The sequence below is a fragment of the Belonocnema kinseyi genome, chromosome 2, assembly GCF_010883055.1.
Source record: "Belonocnema kinseyi isolate 2016_QV_RU_SX_M_011 chromosome 2, B_treatae_v1, whole genome shotgun sequence".
Lineage (NCBI taxonomy): Eukaryota > Metazoa > Arthropoda > Insecta > Hymenoptera > Cynipidae > Belonocnema > Belonocnema kinseyi.
The window spans coordinates 59,373,957-59,389,842 of record NC_046658.1 but is presented as its reverse complement, the minus strand read 5'-3'; the positions used below and the strand labels follow the sequence as shown (position 1 = coordinate 59,389,842).

General features: G+C 27.0%; 2 protein-coding genes across 4 annotated transcripts in view; one reads left to right on the top strand and one right to left on the bottom strand.

Moving 5' to 3' along the window:
* LOC117168556 (6-phosphofructo-2-kinase/fructose-2,6-bisphosphatase 1-like) overlaps positions 1-1,836 on the top strand; it is a 19,315-nt gene extending 17,479 nt beyond the window's left edge. For all 3 annotated transcript variants that reach the window (XM_033354298.1, XM_033354299.1, XM_033354300.1), the window contains one exon: positions 902-1,836. In XM_033354298.1, the coding sequence (XP_033210189.1) occupies positions 902-958 (57 nt within the window). In that variant the 3' untranslated portion in view covers positions 959-1,836. The remainder of the gene's footprint in view (positions 1-901) is intronic.
* LOC117168555 (probable RNA-binding protein 19) overlaps positions 1,597-15,886 on the bottom strand; it is a 16,327-nt gene continuing 2,037 nt past the window's right edge. Inside the window, exons 4-16 of the mRNA XM_033354296.1 lie at positions 13,262-13,453; positions 12,951-13,185; positions 12,653-12,859; positions 12,384-12,578; positions 9,820-9,959; positions 9,593-9,718; positions 4,652-4,787; positions 4,252-4,574; positions 3,968-4,170; positions 3,771-3,887; positions 3,588-3,693; positions 2,061-2,184; positions 1,597-1,967 (exon numbers count right to left, since the gene is read on the bottom strand). Coding sequence (XP_033210187.1) covers positions 1,885-1,967; positions 2,061-2,184; positions 3,588-3,693; positions 3,771-3,887; positions 3,968-4,170; positions 4,252-4,574; positions 4,652-4,787; positions 9,593-9,718; positions 9,820-9,959; positions 12,384-12,578; positions 12,653-12,859; positions 12,951-13,185; positions 13,262-13,453 — 2,187 coding nt within the window. The 3' untranslated portion in view covers positions 1,597-1,884. The remainder of the gene's footprint in view (positions 1,968-2,060; positions 2,185-3,587; positions 3,694-3,770; positions 3,888-3,967; positions 4,171-4,251; positions 4,575-4,651; positions 4,788-9,592; positions 9,719-9,819; positions 9,960-12,383; positions 12,579-12,652; positions 12,860-12,950; positions 13,186-13,261; positions 13,454-15,886) is intronic.

The following is a 15,886-nucleotide window of genomic DNA, read 5'->3' as shown; positions in this document are numbered from 1 at the left end:
AGGAATTTTTTAATTTGAAATGGTTTCAATTTAAAGTTCAAGTAACAAAATTTAGAATTTGAAATAAAATTGTCCAACTCTAAAAGAATTATAATAACAAATCTCAACCTTTAGCGCTATTAATTATCTTGAACGGTTTATCATTGAAATTTTTTCAACTATCAAGATTTTAAATTTGAATGTCTACAATGTTAAACAATTTAAATTCGAAACCATAGATTAATCAATTTGTAGCGTTTCCATTTGGAATATTTCATCGACATTTTCAATTTAAAATTGAACAATTTTCAAGGCTTTTAATTTTGAGGCGTCGAAATTTTTTATTCTTTATACAGTAATTTGGTTGTATGGCTTTTGAATTTGGCTTTTGTTCAAAATAAAACATGTTTATCTTGGAAACATTTCAAAATGCACCATTTTCAATGTTATGATTTCAGAGAAAACTCTGTATTTGGAATTGCAAAAATGTGTATAGCTTCAAATTAAAAGGTTAATAATAATTCACCTATTTCATATTTTAAGATAAAAAGAGTTAAAATTTGAGTAGTTAAAAATTAGAACGATAAAAATTATAAATTCATTTACGAGTTCGAAACATAAAAATATAAATTTCAGCCTGAAAGTATTCAAAGGTGTATTTAAAATAAAAGTCGCAAGAATTTCTCGAAATGTTATCAAGACCTTATCTTGTACCCAGACCTCAAATTTGAACCTGTTTTTAAAAGTTAAAGAAACTTAATATTTATGTCAAACTTCTTTTCTAATTTTTCTTCTTAAATTCTGTTCCTAATGCAAATTCCCACCTTTTTCCCAGAAAGTAAAATGCTGTTTTTCGGTCTGCTCGTTCGACACCCTAATAATTGAGACGAGCTGTAATTCCAATCTTCTTAAACTATTTCAGATTCCGGGATATCTAGAGGAGCGATTCAAGAGAAAAGGAAAAAACCTTCATACGTGATAGCGACGGTTTTTATCAGCAACAGCTTTGTTTTAATACAAATGAAGCAGTGTTTTTCGGCAGCTGACTGCCTCCGCGAGCGTGAATGTGGTGCTGAATATATTCTGCTGGTTGTCGCCCTTACTGCGTGAGTTTCTGAGAATTAGTGGATTAAAATCAACCAGGGCTCACGAAGTTCACCTCTTCTAACGGAAAATAATAAAATAATTTCGGCCTACCGGGAACAGCGACAAGGTCTGCGCCTCGCAGAAACGTGTTGGGAATAAGTTTCAAGTTATGTGGTGAACGTACGCGTGTAATATATATTTGCTAGATTTTTTTAAAAGATTGTTCTGAAAAAGTATAAATACTCATTTCACAAGAGTTGGTGATGTATTTAAATGGAATTTAGTTGGCAATGATAACTTAAGTTGAACTCAGACTACATTTAAGTTTGTTGCTTCAAACGAATTTTAGAATCAAATTGAGTAGAATTTAATTAAATATATAACTATGTTTATTAGCATCATTTTTAATTAAAAATTAAATTATTCTTACAATGTGTTTCATAATTGTTGATACTCGATACAGAGCTCGAGGGAAAACGTTAAAAACGTTTGTGACTCATTTTGAAATCTAGGTAGATAGATTCTTTCCAGTTCCTCTTTTAAAATAATTTTTATATTCAACTTTAAATCTGATTGGTTTTTCCTCCACAGCCAACGATCGCTCTTTATATAAATGTCTGCCATTTACAGAATATAGTCGATATTTACAAAATATTACTATTACTGTTTTTCTTGGTCAGTTGAATCTTCATGTGACAAATCTCAATACATTATATGGAATTCTTATACATATGACTGTTACGAGATATTTAAATAAAATTTTTTTATCCAATCAGTAAGATTTCAGCAAATTCCTCAGGAAAATGGACATTACAGATTTTACATTTCCTCTTCTTTCTTCTCTTCGAGGCCTAGAGATTCAAGATCAACCTTTCCTTTCTTCGACCGCTTGTCAGATTTTTCTGAAATAGATTTAAAATAATGTAAAATAATGTACAGTTTTGGAATATTTTAATGTTTTTGTATTTAACATTTTTATTTTATTTCTCAACTACCTGCATGAAAATGTTTCACTGTTCGTTTCCTGATGTCCTCGATTCCCTCTTCTTTTTGCGCCCATTCGAGAGCCAAACGCCGACCGTACAAATGAGTACTTTGGCACAGAGCTTTGAAAGCCACCTGATAAGAAATTAAAATTGATAAAGAGTTATTTTAATTATCAAATGTACATTTATTTCAGACTTACTGACACCTGTTCCAGACGAAATATTAAGAACGAAATGAAAAGTTTACTGTGCCTCTCGTCCGTACACAAAGTTCTTTAATCTCTTTAAAATCAGTTTAAAATTAATTTCAAATATCCTATGAAATATAATTCAAATATCCAATCAAGTCGGAATTTGTTGAAAACCTGTTCAAAATCAGTTTGAAATATATTTAAAAAATAGAACACCCGATGAAACTCTGATCCAAACTATATTCAAACCAGTAAAACCTTCGTTACACAGGTTAAGTCCAGTTTAATCTCAAATTCAAACATATTTAATGATAAAATCAAATTAACGTCACTCAGCGAATTTATATGATATGAATGCCATTTTTACGATTTTTTAGAAAAGGCAAAACTCGAATTTTCAAACATAAAAAATATACATGCTTCCCAGATACATTAATTTTGAATTGAAGCCTGAAAAATTCGATCAGAAAATGTTTTCAGGTTCCCAGAAAATGGAACAAGAATATTTTTTTGTTTCCTTAAGTGTGGAATAGATTGGACAAAGATTGAAAATCCGATTTTTAATTTCAGGATACAATTTTTATTTTTTGGGAATTGCCAACTAGTTCCGAAGAATGAGGACATATTTTTCCTTGTTCGACAAGCAAGGATTATAAACTTTGGATGGTGATTTAAGTCTTAAATTTTTAATTAAATTTAGTTAATTATATGAACTAACGCTTTCAATTCTTCAATTTTGAAAACTTTTGATTGGAAATTATACAATTTTGAACATTTTAGATTGAAATACTGTTCAATGTTGAAGGTTTTTAAATTGAAATTCTACGACTTTTAGAATGCTTTTAATTTAAAATTATGTAGTTGTACTTAAAATTGAAATTCGGAACGTTTTAAGTTTATAATTATTCCACATTAAAATTGATTAGTTTCAAAGCCTTATACATATGTATGTATTTTTTTTGCGAAAACAATTTGTGTGAAATTATGATAAACAACAAATGTTTGAAATGTTAATTTTGTAACTATTTTAAATATCAACTGCAACTCTAATAAAAAAATTCCGAAAGAATTCAAAACGAATTAAAGTGCAAAAAACTTCATATGAACGGACAGACAGAATGAATCCAACTTTATTAATATGGATTATAATAATTTTGTATACATTACGATACTCGGTAAGTTGAATGTTTTATAAAACAACTTCTTAAACATTTTGAATGTTTTAATTAAAAGCCACAGCTTGTGTTTAATATTAGATTTTTGTATCTTTTATTCTCTTAAGTGACAGTATACTTTTTAACTAAAAATGGGGCAAGTAACGAATAATTTCGAAAATTTGACATACTTTTGCATCTTTTTTAGTGGAATACTCGACGAAAGCAAATCCCCTGTGCTTTTCATCCCCAACCAATTTTTTTGGCAGTCTCACAGCTTTCAAATCACCAAATACCCTACAAAATTTAAATTATAAATAGTCTCTGGTAGTAGTTATTATGAGTGCATTATTTTTATAAAAATAATTTCTTACTTGAACAACTGAGTAACTTCATTAGCGTTTGCTTGAAATGGTATATTCCTTACTAAAATTTTAGTTCCTGTTTGCGGAGTGACCTTTGAACTTTTCTTCGCTGACTGCACATCAGTCCTATTTATCAAAAATATTGAATGATTAAAAAATCTAATTTACTTCAATTTAATTTCTTTTTACAATTTAGTTTTACTTACTGCAATGTTCTTTCTGATCTTTTCAGCTCTAGTGTTTTCCCATCCAAGTTTGTCATTTGTAATTCTTTCAAAGCTCGATCTGTATGAACTTTATATTTATATCTCACAAATCCATACCCCATTGATAACTTTGCGCTGAGATTGTTCGGATCTTTTTTCATAGCAACCGTTGCATAGTGAAGTGGACCACACCGACTGAAATGCTGCGTGCAATATTTTCTTGTTAAATTTAACATATATTCGAATATAGAAATAAAAACACCAATTTATAATTAATTAAATACCTTTTTCAGGTCCTCGTCCACTGTTGAAAAGTTCAAATTCTTTACAAATAAAGTTGTGTCAGGTTCAGGCTCCTCATCATCTTCATCATCTTCCTCTTCTATTTTCTCTACTTTAGTTTCATTTTCTTCTTTCACTTCATCTGTCCCATTCTGGGCTTTACCCCCTTTCTTTGATTTTTCGGAACCAGTATCGACCTTTTCAGAAGAAGTGAAACTATTATTTGGTGCCCATTCCAAGTAGAGTGGTAAGTTCTTAAATTTCGAGTAAGCCAATTTCGTAAATGCTTTTCGAGCCTCGGACGGTTCAAAGAATTCGACAATTGCTGTAGAAATTATATTAATTGAAAAAAATTAATTTAAATATATAATCAAAGAAATGAAAATATAAATAATATTTAACCTGAGATTCCTGCTGGCGGCATAACGACACGTCCAACTTCTCCATGTGGCGAAAAAATCTCTAAAATTTCCTCTTGTCTCGTTTGCGCCGGTAAATTCTTGACGAGGATCACAGTCTTTGATCTCTTTTTTGGAGGCTTTAATACATTGTTTAATTATTATGTAAGGCTTATATGTAAGATAATTTTACAGAGTTGCTACAAAATCGCAAATTTTGAAATTCCCTGACCAAGTTTTCATTTTCTCTGACCGTTTAAAATTTTTATTTTACGTATAAAAGCATCCTTACACCCAGGACATCAATAATGCTAATCCAAACATAATTTTTGTTCTTTAATTTATTTTGAACACTTTTAGTGACAACAGTCGTACATAACTTTATAAGGGGTCGTTCAAAAATTACGTAAGACATACTTAAAATATACGAATTTTCATCCAAACAGTTGCATTTAACTCAAAAATATAACTTTTGAACCAAAAATGGAAGAAATAAATTTTCAGTTAAATCAATTGACTTTCAACCAAGAAAAAAAGAAATTGTAATAAAATAGTAACATTTTCAATCAGTGATGAATCTTCGATAAAAAATTAATTTTTAACAAAAAGTATAGTAGTTCATAATTCCACCAAAAAATACGATTTTTCAATCAAATTAGTTCAATACTCAACCAATGCAGACTAGTTTTCAAACCAAAAAGAGAAATTTTGAACAAGAGTTGAATTTTCAATCAAGAGTGTTTTTCAGTCAATAAAGAAAAAAAAACATTCAATATGTAGATTTTTCGACCCGAAAATAAAACTTTTGAACAAAAAAAGTTAAATTTTAAACCCAAAAACATGAATTTCTACCAAAAAGAATTTAATTCTTACACCAAACTAAGTGTATTAAACAGATGAATTTTTAATCAAATAAATGAATTTTCACCTAGACATTAATTTTTAAATTTAATCATAAATATTCATACCAAAAAAACTCAATTATCAACCCAAACGATTAATTTTGTAACAGAAAGACAAATTTTCAAGGATACATGCAATTTCAACAAAAATGTTTGTTTAAAAAAAAACGAATTTTAAACAAGACAGTTAAAACCACAACACAAATTAATTTTTAATCTAAAATAGAATTGTCAACCAAATAAAATTATTTTTTCACGAAATAGTTAAATTTTGAACCAAACATGTGAATTTCAAACCAAGACAGTTAAATTTCTATAAAAATATAAATTTTCTACAAAAAAATGGAAGATAATTCTGCAGTTAGAGAAATAAATTTTTTATTTTAACTGAATTGATAATACTTCAACCAAACAAAAAAAAAGAATTTTTAATCAAATGGTTGAATTTTGAACCCAAAACAACAATTTTCTAACAAAAAAAGACAAAATTCCAACAAAATACATGAATTTTTCACTACAAAAGATAAATTTTTAACCGAAAACAGAATAGTTAAATTTTTATTTACACTGTAAAAAAAGATTTGTGTAAAATTACAAAGTTTCGGAAAATTAAATATTGTATCATTGTAAATATCACACACTTCACTGTGTGATTTTACAAAATATGTGAAATTACATCCTCTAGCGTTGTAAATAAAAGTACCCTCGAACAGCAGTGTAATATTACACACTCGATAAAAATAAAATTACACATTCCCTCGTACGAACTTTACATTCAGAAGGGAAAATTCAGTCGCAGCGTGTAAAAATACCATGCGTCGGTAAAATCACTTTCCAGTGATTGAAAATTACATTGAGATTTTTAATTTTACCAAAGATCTTTAATTTTACCCTGGCGGAAACTGTAAAAATTTTGATTTATAATTAACTTAAAATTTGGAATAATTAATCAAATAATATGTGAATACGAGAGCGTCTCTCGTGTTCGTTGTTTATCGATGCCTTCATCCTTCAAGTTTGGAGCATTTTTATTTTTAATGCGAGGAAATTGACAGTTATGTTTAACTTTTTTGATAGCTTTCACACAAAGTAGACCGAATTCGAGCTATTCCTATTTTGTCTTTTACATTTTTTGCTATTGGAACGGAAAAAATGCGGTTATTCAAAACGTATATTTCATTTTTTTACGGAATATTTAAACATAAAAAAAACCCAAAGCATCTTATGTGTTTTAGGTAAGTGGTAACGTGTCCGGCATGCGTTTCTTCAATCTCCATGAAATTGTACGAAGTTTGAGGTTTCGAGTGTTCGAAACCTCTCGCCCAGATAAATTTTATTTTATTTTTTCACATAATGAATTTTACATTTTCGCATTTAAAATTATCGGCCGAATTGGAATATCACAACAGATTCGTAAAGTTACTGCGATACACGAGGGTCCTTTTATTTACATCCACCAGAGATGTAAAATTCAATATATTTTTTTTACAGTGTAGAAAAATAAATTCTCAAGCAAAAAAAATGAATTTGTATGTAAAAGCTTGAATTATCAACCCAAAATAATAACAATCTACCAAAAAAGACAAAATTCCAACAAAGCACATAAATTTTCAACAATAAAAGCTAAATTTTCAACCAAAAATACAATAGTTCAATTTTTATTTAAAAACATAAATTATCAAAAAAAAAAATAAATTGTTAGGTGAAAGGCTGAATTTTCAACTCAAAATAATAATTTTCTACCAAAAAAAAAAAGATAATTCCAACAAAATACATCAATTTTCAACGACAAAAGATACATTTTCAACCAAAAATAGAAAGCAATTAAATTTTCAGTTGGAAAAATAAATTTTTAATAACCAATAAAAGAAACTAATTTTCCAAAAAAAGTTAAAGTTTGAACTAAAGTAATGAAACTTCAACCACAAAGATGAATTTCCAACAAAATAGTTGAATTTTCAAGTTAAACGGATAAATTTTTCACTTAAAATATAATTGTTAAACTTGCAATAAAATAATTAATCTTCAACCAAATACAATACACTTTAAACGAAATAGTTACATTTTTAAAACAAATGAATTTTCAACAAAATAGTCAAATTTTCAACCAAAGAACTGAATTTTTAATCAAAATGATTAAATTTCAACCAAATAGTTGAATTTTCACCTAAAACAGATAATTTTTCAACATAAAATAGAATAGTTATATTTTCAGTAAAATCATTCATTTTCGAACAAATAAAATAAACTTTCAACGAAATAGTCACAATTTTAACAAAACAGATAAATTTTCAACAAAATAGTTAAATTTTCATCCGAAGAAATGTATTTTTAATCAAAAAGATTAAATTTCAAACAAATAGTTGAATTTTCACCTAAAACAGATAATTTTTCAACGTAAAAAAGAATAGTTAAATTTTCAGTAAAATAATCAATCTTCAGCCAAGTAAAATACATTTTAAACGAAATAGTTACATTTTTAACCAAGAAAATGAATTTTCAACAAAACAGTTAAATTTTCAACCAAAGAAATGAATTTTGAACCAAACTGATTAAATTTCATCAAATAGTTGAATTTCAACTAAAACGGATAAATTTTCCACTTAAAATAGAATAGTTAAACTTGCAATAAAATAATTAATCTTCAACCAAATAAAATACATTTTAAACGAAATAGTTACATTTTTAACCAAGAAAATGAATTTTCAACAAAATAGTTACATTTTCATCCGAAGAAATGAATTTTTAATCAAAAAGATTAAATTTCAAACAAATAGTTGAATTTTCACCTAAAACAGATAATTTTTCCACTTAAAATAGAATAGTTAAATTTTTCAGTAAAATCATTCATTTTCAACCAAATAAAATACATTTTAAACGAAATAGTTACATTTTTAACCAAGAAAATGAATTTTCAACAAAATAGTTACATTTTCATCCGAAGAAATGAATTTTTAATCAAAAAGATTAAATTTCAAACAAATAGTTGAATTTTCACCTAAAACAGATAATTTTTCAACGTAAAATAGAATAGTTAAATTTTCAGTAAAATAATCAATCTTCAACCGAGTAAAATACATTTTAAACGAAATAGTTACATTTTTAACCAAGAAAATGAATTTTCAACAAAACAGTTAAATTTTCAACCAAAGAAATGAATTTTGAACCAAACAGATTAAATTTCATCAAATAGTTGAATTTCAACTAAAACGGATAAATTTTCCACTTAGAATAGTTAAACTTATAATAAAATAATTAATCTTCAACCAAATGAAATACATTTTAAACGAAATAGTTACATTTTTAACCAAGAAAATGAATTTTCAACAAAACAGTTACATTTTTATCCAAAGAAATGAATCTGTAATCAAAAAGATTAAATTTCAAACAAATAGTTGAATTTTCACCTAAAACAGATAATTTTTCAACATAAAATAGAATAGTTAAATTTTTCAGTAAAATCATTCATTTTCAACCAAATAAAATAAAGTTTAAACGAAATAGTTACAATTTTAACCAAACAGATGATCTTTCTACCGAGATAATTGAATTTGAACAAAAAGTTGTATAGTTAAATTTTCAGTTGGAAAAAATGCAATGCAAAAACATATAATTTTCAACCAAAAAGATAAATTGAATCAATTGATCAAGTACTTTAATTTTCAAGACAAAATGCAATATTTGATATTTCAACCATAAACATACGAATCCTTAATCAAAACGTATTAATTTTCAACGAACCAGTTATCATTTTTTTACAAAAAAATGCAATCTCTGCAAAAATAGAACATTAAAAAAAACCAGTTGAACTTTCAATCAAAAGTAATGACTTTTTAACTAAACTGTTGAATTTTCCAAAAAAGAATTGAATTAACTCCAACTTCAGTCTATCGAAAATTCTCTGACTCTGGCAGGTATTCCCTGATATTTCGTGACTTTCCCTGACCAGTTATAAATTCCCTGACTTTCTGGAATTCACTGACCTGTAGCAACCCTGTTTATGATACACGTAAATAATTAGTTAATGCAATATGTTTATATACCTGGTTGAAAGCATCTATACAGACTCCATTTTCCTCTAAAAATTTTTTGGTGGTCTCTACTAATTGGGTTTCTCCTAAAGCGAGTCGCACTGCCGTACTTATTCCTTTCGATCCGTCTTCAAGAATCTAGAATTGATAATATACTTTATAACCGAGAGTATACAGTTTTAATGAATATATAATATAAATTTTATCTCGCAGATAATTTTAAACTCTTAGAAAAGTACTTTTTCTTTTGTAGTATTGTAAGTTGCAGCCATCGCTTCAGCAACGGCGTCAGTTCCCAAGAAGAGAGAATTCCAATTGTGGGACGATCCAGCAGTCGCTTTTGTCTTTAATTCCTTTTTCTCTTTGTAACTCAAATTCTCTGATAAACAAAATACAATAAATTAACTGAACCTTATGAAGAATTCTCAAGAAACACAGAAATTTCACTTCATTTTTAAAATTTGTTAAATCAGGGTGTGTACCCTATCTGGAAAACCTGTAATTATCAGGGAATTTTTATTTACCTGGAAAACCCTGGAAATGTCAGGGAATTTTCTCGAAAGCGTACTTAATTTTGTTTCAATTGCAATATTGAACTGAATAATAATGATTCTTCATTTTTAAAAGTAGCTTTCTATTACGGTATTGAAATATTTTATTGAAAATTCAACTGTTCTGTTTATGATTAAGAATTGAACCTTTTTTAGTTAAAAATTCAAGTATCTGTTTATAAATTCACGTATTTTGTTAAGGATTCGGTCTTTCTGGTTTAATTCCATTATTTTTTATCAAAAATGTACATCTTCTTTTGTTGAAATAACAACTGATACATTTTTTGTTCCAAATTCATATTTTTGAAATGAAGATTTAATTACTTGGTTGAGAGTTACTCTTTTGTTAAAGATTATTTTGTTGTAAAAGATGCATCATCTTATTTAAAAATTCACATTCTTGGTTAAAAAATGAGCTATTTTGTTCAAATTTGTTTTTTTTTTGGGCTGAAAATGAATCTTTTTCACTGAAAATTTAACTATTCCAGTTGTAACTTTAACTATTTTCTTGAAAATATTGAGTTTTTTTTTGGTAGAAATTACTCTTTTGGGTAGAAAATTATTTTTGTTTTGAAATTTAATAATTTTAGTTAAAGACGCATCATTTTGGTTGATAGTTCAAATTTTTGGTTTCGAATTCAACTATTCCAGCTGAAGATTCCTTATTTTAGTTGAAAATTCATCAGTTTGAAAATGTGACTATTTAAGAAAAATTAGTTTCGTTTTTTTTGCAAATTAGTTGTTTTTTACCGGAAAATGCAACTATTCCAATTGAATATTATATCCTTTAGTTGAAAATTCATCTCTTTGGTTAAACACTCATTTTTTACTAGAAAAACTATTTAATTTTTGCTTGAATTTTTTTTTTTAATTAATAATTATCGATTTTCTATAAAATTCGTTTTCTTTATCTAGGAACAATTATTTTATTTTTTTATGTTACGGTTTTAACTAGACAAAATGTTACAAATAAATAGTTTGAAAAATACTTTTTCTCACTAAAAATTTAACTATTCCAGTTGTAACTTAAACTATTTTGTTGAAAGTTTTGAGTTTTTTTTTGTAGAAATTAATCTTTTGGGTAGGAAATTATTATTATTTTTTGTTTCTTAAATTTAATAATTCTAATTAAAGGCGCATCATTTTAGTTGATAATTCAAGTTTTTGGTTTCAAATTCTACCATACCAGCTGAAGATTCATTATTTTAGTTGAAAATGTGACTATTTAAGAAAAATTAGTTTCGTTTTTGTTGCAAATTAGTTTTTTACCGAAAAATGCAATTATTATAATTGAATATTATATCCTTTTAGTTGAAAATTCATTTATCTGGTTAAATACTAATTTTTGAATACAAAAACTATTGAATTTTTGGTTGATTTTTTTTTTAATTAAAAATTCACCCATTTTCTATAAAATTCGTCTTCTTTGGTGAACATTAATTTTCTCTGTTGAAAAGTCATCTTCCTGGTTAAAAATCAACTATTCCAGTTAATGACTGATAATTTCATTTGAAAATTCATTTTTGGCTTAAAAATTCAAGTAATGAAATTAAATATGGATAATTTTAGTCATTAATTCATCTTTTTGGTTGAAAATAAGATTACTTGGTTAAAGGTTTAATTAAATTTGTTCTAAAAATAAAATTGCTTTTTTCAGGTGGAAATTTTTTTTTTTTTAACTGAAAATTTAACTATTCCATTTGTGTCTATAACTATTCCGTCTTTCTTAGTTCAAAATAGAGCTATTTGTTTGAAAATTGATCTTTTTCAGTTATAAATTCAACTGCTCGATTGAGAATTAATGTATTTTTTTGAAAAATCCTCTTTTTGATATAAAATTAATCTTTTTTGTTAAAAATTCCACTATTTGGTTAAAAATCCATCAATACTTTTGAAAAACCAAATTTCTATTTGAAAAGTTAGGAAGTTAAAGCGGTTTAAATTGAATTTATTACAGTAACCACATTATTTTAAGTATAAGTAGATAAAATAGAAATTGGTTTAAATTATTATTCAAATTCATGGATTTAGAGACAAATTGAAGAAATGGTTAATTATGTTTTTACTATTATTTAATTAATCTATCGTGCAAAAATATTTAAGAATATATTGTAATTTTAACTGAATTCCTAGAAACTAGAAAAAAACATGATTTATCATAAATTCGTCAAAAATTATACCTGGAAAATATTACCAAAAAAATGAACTTTCAACTTAAAAACGTGATTCTCCAGTAATTTAATTTAACAAACCATTGTCAAGTAAGTCCTCAGGAGATTGTTTTGCTTTTCCAGGTAAAATATGAAGCATTCTTCCATTTAAAATGGAGCCATCCAATTCCGAATAAGCTTTTATTGCGTGCTCTGGCAGCATGAATGTCACAGTTCCGAATCCTTTCGGTTTTCTGGTATTTTTGTCTATAGGTAAGTTAACTTCAGTCAAATCACCTGGAGGAAAAAGGTAAATTTATAAATCATTATAGTTAAAAATCTTTAAATTAAACAAGAGTTTTGTAAAGTACCATATTTTTCAAAAAGTTTTCTAACATCATCTTCATTTGTCACATAGGATAAATTTCTAAGAAACATTCTTCCAGACTCTGCGATGCTTTCTTCATCTGCGAGAGCATCCGCCTGTTTTTTCCATCTGATGTCACTTTTATGACCACAATTCTCCACCTCTTGACCCTCTTTTTGTTCATATTTGGCTACAAATATTTGTTTTCCATCTGAAAGAAATGATAGTTGAATTAAAATATGCAGACGAAGAATTGATTTAGAATTTTTAATTGACTCTTAGAACACAAATTGTCCATTTACCTAAAAAACTTTTATGTTTACTCAAAGCTTGCTTCATAAGTTTTTCAGTTTTAAACCCCACGTAAGCGATTCCTTTAATTTTTTGAGGCACACGAATCGACTTTGCCTTTAAGGGTTTGAAAAACTGCTTTAAATCCTTTTTCTTGTGATTGTAACTCAAACCACGAACTTTAACAGTAAAGAATTTGACTGGTTGTTTTTTACTTTCTTTTGCTTTCTTCAGAGTTTGGAAAGTCTAAAAAATTAATTGGTGAATAGGAATGTTAATTTTAAATTCACTGCAAACTTGTACAATAGAAAATGTATCCAACCTCGAAATCAAGTTTTTTCTCATCCTTTTTTTCCCCGACTTCCTTCGAATAGTCTTTATCAGATTCACTCCCACTTTCGCTACTTTCCTTAATTTCATTAAGCAAAGTTTGAGCTTCATTACTCCACAATTTTTTATCTGCATTAGTGGAATGGCTTTCGAGAAATTCAGCGAATAATGGATCATCTTTGTGCTGAAAAGAATTATAATATTACTGACTCTGTTAACCAAAATGTTTCCAATTTGAGAAGGGGAAGTGGAAGTAACGTGTTACGAATTTAGAAAACGTTTAGTACGTTTCTTGATGATAAGCGATACAGTTCTATAATCAATTAATAAGTTTCCAAATTACTTTCATATTAATTCAGACTTCACACTCTTTGCCATATTATCCTCTTTTCTCTTGAAAAGTTTACTATCGTATTTTTTGTTCGAAATTCATCTCGATTAATTAAAAATCCTATTGCTTTGTTAAATATCATTTTTTGTTGAAAATTCAACTCTTTGTTTGAAAATGTAACTATACCATTTTTGGTTAACATTGCTTTCGGATAAAAATAAGTATTTGGTTGAATATTTATATTAATTTTTTTATTAAAAAATCATCATTTTATTTTAAAATTAATGTCTTTGGTGTAAGATTAAACTGTTTCGTTGATAATACTCATTACATTCTCATCAAGAAAAGGTATTAGATATGTGTGAAATTTGACCTCCGCCCCCCGTTTTGAGACCCCCTGAATCCGAAAAACAGGTTTTTACAAATGTGTCTGTCTGTGTGTGTGTGTCTGTAGTTTTTTAGTTTGTGAGCACGATAACTTTCGAAAAAATTGGCAGAATGGATTGGCCTTTGGTATACTCTTTTAGTGTCCTAAAATAAAGGCCAAGTTCGTTAGACAGCCATTTTGGATACAAATTCAAAAAGTGAGCGTATTTGAAAATTTTTGAGACCACTTTTTTCAAAATTCAACAATTTTCTGTACGGATCTTCATAATATTCAAACAGACGAACAATTTATCCCAATGCATTTTTTTTTATAAAACCAAAATTTACCAGAGTTATAGCATTTACAAATTCCAAAAAACACACGAAAATCAACATTTTAAGCCAAATAACGCACGATATGAATAAAAGTCAGAAGAAAAATGTTTCCTTTTTAATGATCTGCAAGATTAACATTAATCTTTTGAATTTTCTTGAAAAATCGAAAATTCAAATTTTGACAGAATAAAAAAATGACTTTTTTGGTTCAAAATAACGTACAGCCCACAAATATTCACCGATTTGGACAAACAAATTTGAAAAAAAGCTAATAAGATTTCTAAGAGAGTTATTGAGCTTGATTTTTTAAGTAAGTTTTCAATTTTTTTATAAATCAACAAATATGACGAAAAAAATGGCCATTTCTTCTATTTGACGTATCTCGTGCTCGTCAATAACAGAAAAATGGTTGAAATCGCTTTAGTTGCATAGAGTTACATTAGTTAAGGATATTCCAATATTAGAAAATGTAGAAAAAAATGTGTATAAACAAATTTTTAAACAAAACAGTAGTATATAATAAAATTTCTCTTATGATTATAATTGTTTATATTATAAGCAAAGTTTAGCAAAATTCATAATTAATTGATTAATCTTATGATTTTTTAAACGAATTTAATAAACAGATGCATTAGTAGGGCATCTGCCGACGGGAAAATTTTGTTTTGTTTCGATGTCAACGGTGTGCCTGAACATGGGTTTAATGATAAAAAATTTCACCACAAATATTTGAACGGGAATCGATTATTACATTACAATGAAGGATGTGTGCCGAATTTAAACAATTTCCTTCGGATCGTTTCGAAAAAAGTGCATTTGAAATTTAAAAATATCAAATTGTCAAACTTAAATAATTTACTACAAAAATTATATTTATTGTATTCATTTAACTATACTAGTATCGTTTCATAATGATATAATTATATGAAAACGCACATAATGTTGAATTATTACTAATTTTTCTACATAAATCTCTTAAAAAACTGAATGATTATAAATTAATTACGAAATAATTTAATTATATGCACATTAATTTTCAAAACAGTTTTTTAAATTAAATTTAACAGTTATAATAATTTTACAGTGATTATTATTATATATATATTTTGTACAAAATATATCCATTAATATAACAAAATTATATTTAATTATTTATAAAAATTTATAGAAACAAATAAAGTTCATTTTTTATGTCTATTATGCAATTTCAAACGTGACAAGAGTTGTATTCTCGAACTGCTTTTAATAAATTTTCAGGATACATAGCATTTGTATAAGCTACTTTATATTTGGCCTGGGTTGTTTTGAAATCGGCATGAACAGATTCTATGCACTGCTCACTAAAAAATCCAAGGGCTTTGCCTATTCTGCGACAGAAATATAATATATGAAAAAACACTGCATGAACTTTTGGTGTAATAGATATCTCCAAGTTATATTAGCTTTTTTGAAATGTTGAAAAATTATTTTCAAAGTTTGCTTTTAAATCTTGAGAAAAAAAAAGAATTTTACAAGAGCGTTGTTTGAACTTCTCAGCATAAAACACTAACCAGCTATGACTCCTGGATGAAACTGACCCCCCCC